Source organism: Cydia strobilella, chromosome 1 (assembly GCF_947568885.1).
Source record: "Cydia strobilella chromosome 1, ilCydStro3.1, whole genome shotgun sequence".
Classification (NCBI taxonomy): Eukaryota; Metazoa; Arthropoda; class Insecta; order Lepidoptera; family Tortricidae; genus Cydia; species Cydia strobilella.
Window position 1 is genome coordinate 2,845,973 of NC_086041.1, and position 6,817 is coordinate 2,852,789.

Below are 6,817 nucleotides of genomic sequence, written 5' to 3' on the forward strand. Positions count from 1 at the left end.
ATGATTCCTTCCATACTACATAATTCTGATGTGAAAAGACTTTCAAGTGCAAGTTTTTAGCGAATCGCGAGTTCTCAGTAAATACAGTCTTCGATCTTTTTTCTTGTTTTAAAACCTAAACCAAGATATTTTTGTCGTCATATACACAGACAGAAACCAGCCAGCTGATAATATCCACCTCAAAATACATCACTGTGAACCCAACACAAAAATAGACAATTATCGAACAATATCTCTCTCTCTCTCTCTCTCTCTCTCTCTCTCTCTCTCTCTCTCTCTCTCTCTCTCTCTCTCTCTCTCTCTCTCTCTCACACACACACACACACACACACACACACACACACACACACACACACACACACTTACACACATACACACACGCATACGCATACGCATGCACATACGCATGCACATACGCATGCACGCTCTGAACTATTTAATTTACGCATGTAATGTGAAATTGTCATTATATACTATGAAATAAAATTTGCTAATATGTAGTTTATTTCGGAAACAGCTATTGCAGTAAACCTCAAACGGAAGAGCGGGGTTTCCTGACACAGTCGACACAGATGTATACATACATCTACTAGAAAATTCCGACCATTATAATTGTAGGTAATTGTAATTTTAATTTGTTTCTTTTGTGTCCACTAATGTCTTATTTCTATCACATTCTAATTGCGTTCGTAATAACCTTACAACACCAAGGTCAAATAACAGGACCATAACACATGACACACACACAAAGTGCACACAACACATGACACTTGTTCCAATAAAATAAATCATTAGAATTACTTCTTTTGTTTAAATAAATTTGTGTCTGCTCGACCGGTATAAAAATATCTTTATAGGTGCTTAAAATGAGGGCTATCGTTTTTTTGCTCACCAGTTGGCGCCTCTGTTGATGGTGGTCCAAAAGACTAAAGAACAGCTGTCAGTCATTGAAGTGACAAGTGACATTTGACATTTCGAACTATGGAAAAGACCACCATCTACACTAGCGCCCCTAGCGGCGAATTCATACGCGTTAGCCCTCAAGTTTGCCAATATAAGCAGGTCCGATGATTACATAAATATCCTCGCCTTTTCCAACCCACATCTGTGGCACACCCGATTTTGGTCTCATAAACTGTGCTTACATTTATAATAAATTATAATTTAGTCTCTCTTTAACCTATTAAAACGTACAGCCAAGCCAGCCAATGAAGCAGGACAGCTAGCAAGCGGGAATTTGAATGCTGGCCGTTGAAAAAAATGTCATATTGTTGGCAGTCAAAAATGACGATTGAAAGAACGCGTGTTTACATTTTTAGAGATTTTTATCTTTTTACGTGATTTCCATTTAAAAAGGCAGTGAAGTGAGGTGTAAATATGTAAGTCATCTTTAGCTTTATTAGCGTGGTTTAACCAACTGTAAGAAACCTATGATTAACACATCATACCTACCAATGATCCGAATTTGTCTGCAAGATATTTTGCGCTTATCTTTTATTTTAATACTAATAAAAGGGTTTATTTTAAATTAATATAATAGATCAAAAAAAAACCAAAAGTAAGAAATAGTCACGAAATAAATAACGATAAAGTCGGGTCCCGATTATGACTTCGCCGCAGACAAAGAAACGCCATAATCGGGTCAGAGAATCAAACATTATTTTTTTTGTAAATGGTGTATTTTTGTACTGTTTTTAGATGAATGTTTTACGTGATTTTTGTTCAACTGATGATAATATAAAGCTTTTAATTTATTTTTTATTTAATGAAGATATTGAGAAACGCTCTTTTACAAAGCTTGCTGTTGTTGTGATATCTTCATTAGAGTGCAAGTGGTTATTTTGTTTGACAATAAATAAACAATGTTTAAAAAAAAAAAACAAAATGGTGGAGCCATACATTTTTCAGTTTTAAATTGTGCTCGTGAGGTCTACAACTCACAGAGCCAGTAGTTAGCGTTAAATTACATTAGGTAATAGGTACTATTGCAAAAAAGGCATGTAAACTTGGGCATTTCCATATTTGAAGTTGTAAATTCAACTTGCATTATAGATTTTGGATTTTTTATATTTCCACTCAGAATCACGAGCTCTTTCAATCCAAATACGAGAAAAAAAGTATCAGCAAAAATGTTTTGTCCATTTGCTGAAATAGAAATGCCCACCTACAGGAGGCGTATATGATTGTAATAACAGGTTATGAATCTGATCTGGATTTGTTATGGATATGATCTATTATTAAAATCAGAATACGCCTCCTGCTTCCTTTCACAAAATTGCAACAATTTATGGCGCATGGCATGGTACGGGTTCGAGCACTTGAGCGCCAGTGTGAGGGGCAGAGTAGGATAAACTCGCATTATTTTGTGACACGCCTAATTCGATGATACAAGTTTTGAAGCATGACACCGAGGAAAGCTAGTGAATTAGGGTCTTTTAAATGGGCCTCACAGCAAAGCCGCCGAAGCCGTGAAGCCGTGAGGTCCCATTTAAAAAGCCCTAATTCACTAGCTTTCCTGAGTGTCATGCTTCAAAACTTGTATCACCGAATTAGGCGTGTCACCAAATAATGCGAGTTTACCCTAGGTAGGCCTCACACAACAGGGTGTAGTAATGAAAGGCAGTATTCAGGACGATCAGGGTATTTATTAATTGAGATAAAAAGGCACCTGTAACAATATAGGCGAGAGTTAGCTCTCTGTAACAGTTATAAAATACTTTTTCTCAAAAATGGACGGCAAAGTCGACGTTGCAGTCTCGATTTCGGGACTGCAATGTTGCATACAAATTCCATTATTTGTCGAGTTCCAAACTTTTTAAAAGTTCATAATCAGTACTTATTATTATAATGTTGGTACTGCGACTATTTAGCTGTCTGAAATAGGTTGGCGTATTTTCGGCAGAAAAATATACTTCGTTTTTCAATTAAAAAAAATAAAAAGGCGGCAAAGCAAATCTTATCTATTGTTTTTACTTTTTTCTGTGAAAATATATACGTAAGAACGTTGCTTCTGTAAAATATTTCTATTATATTTGTATTTATTGCGCCATTTTTGAGAAAAGCACTATATATGACTCGGCAGGAAGGCTACTTGCTGGCTTCGGATTCAATTAAACGGACTCCCAAGGTCGTCCGTTGAAAACGAATCCTCAGCCAGCAAGTAGCTACTTCCGAGCACCTTCCGAGCCTCGACAATAATGTACTATTGTAGATTCCTTAAAATTACTAAAACTTACAATATGTACCTTTACGATGTAGGTAGTCTGAAGGTGCACTGCGCGACAGATGTGTACTTATACACTGCACAGCACTTATTTATATTATCTAAATATTTGATCACAATTTCACCATTTAAATGTGAGATAAGTACGTTTTGGTATTATAAAGGAAGTAGAGTACGTTTAGAATATTAAGATATTTACGTGATGTTAATCGATTGAAGTCTTGATCGAACTGAAAATTAAAACCAACGAAAGGGATTCCAAGAAAGATTTAAATTTGAATAGGGAATTTAGAATTTGTATGTGCCAGAAATAATAGAAAAGTTGGTAGTGTAAAGTTCCGTTACATTTTACACAACAAATTCCAACAGACATGGTATTTGGGTAACCGGAGTTCAAGGATTAACAACTAGAGGAGGCGTTCTAGTTGTTACAGGCGTTCTTGTTGTTACAGGCGTTCTTGGGGTCACGGGCGTTTTTGGGGTCACAGATTGTTTTCTCGGGCAGTCGCATAGCTCCACGCATTGGTTAGTTTCCTCGTTCCTGACAGTTGGGGGACTGCAGTAGCAAGCTTGGAAGTCGCAGATTTGGCCCTGTGTTTCTTTTTCCGGCCTCGGATTTTTGCAGGTTGCTTCTGGCTGAAGATAGTCGCAGCCGACGGCGTACCTGTAGGTGCCCGGTGGGCATTTTATTGGACCTGAAAAAAAAAATTTTTTCAAATCCAGTGAAAAGTTTGCTATCTCTCAGCATAAATTAGTAATCTTTTGACATTAAATTGTACACACGTGTGTTAACCTTTAAATCGAAAAGAGAAAAAAATCTAAAAAAACTGTGTTATATCGTTATTTTGGTGTTATTATGTGGTTGTTTATTGTAGAAAAATCATGAAAAAAAAAACTATTTATAGCAGTTCCGAAAAAAACATATGTCCAGTATGTTGGACGTTGCCAGGTTCGGCGTAAAGTAATGAAATAGCCGCAAAAGCAAAAGATGTCCAGTATTTTGGACGTTGCCGAGTATACAGCACTTTATGTTTATTAGTCAAATTCATGTTTTTTTTAAAATAAATATAGAATAATTGCATTTTTTTATTAGAAATAAACATACTGGTAATGTCAACTTATGTAATGAATTTAAGTAAAACCTATATTTTTTATATTTTTGTTGTTTCAACAATAAAATAAAATAAAATTAATAAAATAAAATAAATAACTTTATAGCTCGTAGGTGTTCAAAATTTACCAGTCAATAACGTCATTATCGTAGGATGCAGTAACATCTGAGCAATGATTTTTACAATAATGCAAGCGCTTTTATCGAAATTTTCGTAAGAAATTTCTCAATTTAAATCGGGTCTTTCTCTTCATGAACAAAAAGGAAAAAAAATCCGTAAAAAAAAAATATTTTTTATGGATTTGGTTCATTAAATTGTCACACGGCTAGTAATGACTTTAAAACGTTTTGAATACCCAATACCCAACATCCCTCTGTTTAATTTATTTACCACAAAAACTAAAAGAAAATTTAATATTTTTACTCTTCTCATACTAATCTCTCCTAAACCTAGTATCTCCTAGTATAAACCAATTTGCTCTCTTTTTAATTACTTATGATGTTAACAGGTGCTAAATTATACAGATACTTACACCAAGGCCCCTGGCATTCTGGTGGGTCTTGCGCCTTCACAAATACGTAGAAACTTATTAAAATCGCGAAAAGTCTCATTTTAACCTCGTCGGCGCCAAAGCGAATGCTCTATCGTCACTTATAGTTTAGTAAAAAATATGGAGCGCTTTTATACCTTTTCATCGAAAAAATAATTCTTCTCGCTGTTATTGTGTGACGGTTTTCTTCAAGTGTTATTAATGTTACAAGCGAAATTGCATGCTTGTACAGTGCTTGACTTTTTTGTAACCTTTTTTGTTCTAAAATGGCGTAAAGGTTCATTTGACTTCGGACATTCTGATTTTAAGACAAAGTTATTTTTTGTTTTGTTCTTTAAACTTTATCGTGTTAACTGTGTTAATATTTGTTTTCAGGCGTTGATAGGTTTTTATGCCATTAATTTTATTGAATTAAATAACATTAATAATAAGAAAATGAATAGCAATATAAGACGTACTGAACTGCAAATTCAATGGAAATTTCCTTATACAAATATGTCTATTCAACGTCTTTCTTATGTATAGCCAAAGAATTATTTACGTAACCACATTTTAAAACAATTTTTAGTTACCAAAATCTAACATTCAGTGTAGCTGCCTACTTGCTATAAATATACGTTAAGAATATTAATTTACCACATGGATTAAACTAACATAACTATTAAATTAAATAATTTAAAAACCCTCTACGCAAAAACCAAAAAAATCTGTTTTTCTAAACGTCGGACTGTGTTTAGTCTGCATTGCATTTGCAATGACAAAGTATGGAGATGTCATTAGTTACCAATGTCAAGCTATGAAAATATGACGTTTTACCTTGTTCGGTTCAATTCGATGCAAAGTTGGTAAACAAGGACTAATAAAAAACAATATGATAAGAAAACCAATTTATTCATCTTCTTTTAAACCTGTCAGTTTTGAACTAATTAAGGTCTAGCTCATTATTTAGTACACTGGTCAACACTAACGCATTGGTTGGTCTTCTCATCTCGCACAGTGGGCGCATCGCAGTAACAAGCGGAGAAGTCACAAATATCACCGCGTGTGTCTTGTTTGGGGTCCGGGTTCGCGCAGGTTGCTTCTGGGGTTAGGTAGCTGCAGCCCGTGGTGTAGGCGTGGGTGCCCACTGGGCATTGTTCGACACCTGGACAAAAAGTGTGTTAAATTTGAAGAACGTTTTGAAAAATTAAGTTGATGCAGACTTAGGTATAAACGGTTAATTTCTTTACATTTTTCCGACTGTATTTTACATCTGAATCATACGAGTATAAACTCAAGGGGCTTCACTGTTAGTAACGGGGTTTCATTACCCTCCTCCCGGATTTATTACCCCCTCCCATTATAGTTGACTAACCCGTTTCGAAATTAATATTATAGTTGAGTTGGGAGCCCATACATGAAAAATACCTAATTACAGTTTGGTATACGAAATCTTAATTCAAGCATTACCGTCGACGAGTAGAAAAACACTATTGCAAACTAAATACTTACATCTTCCCATAATGTATCTACACCCTCTCGAATTGTCCTCATCTCCCGCAGGCTTGGCCAAAGCCAAACCCACGAATAACAAACAAACAATCACACTCTTCATAGTAAAATATATCAACTTATAACTTAAGAATCTATATTTTCAATTAAGTTTCAACTTGTAACTTAACTAGCAGACGGACGAGCGGACACTGGTCAGTTGCGATGTAATTTTGTATATTTATAGAACAAAGTAAAGTCAAGAGATAAAATCAATTTACAAAACAAGTTTGCATACCGCTAAGGTTCTAAAGGAGGGTTCTTTGATCATAAGTTGATATAATTGGGTACGTATGTACGTAATGGCTTAAAATGGTTTATTAATTTGGTTATTAGCGCTGTGGTTATTTTAATTTTAATAGTATACTCGTAGTTACCTACGCAAGCTGCAGAGAAGTAAAA

The 6,817-nt window shown here is 35.0% G+C and overlaps 1 protein-coding gene across 1 annotated transcript; it reads right to left on the minus strand.

Annotated features, from left to right (window-relative positions):
• Positions 1-5,757: 5,757 nt before the first annotated feature.
• LOC134746745 (uncharacterized) lies at positions 5,758-6,540 on the minus strand. The gene is made up of 2 exons (XM_063681275.1): positions 6,377-6,540; positions 5,758-6,029 (listed from the first exon to the last, which is right to left on the minus strand). Exons 1-2 carry the CDS (start codon positions 6,477-6,479, stop codon positions 5,827-5,829), a joined length of 306 nt encoding a protein of 101 aa, XP_063537345.1. The 5' UTR covers positions 6,480-6,540; the 3' UTR covers positions 5,758-5,826.
• Positions 6,541-6,817: the final 277 nt, after the last annotated feature.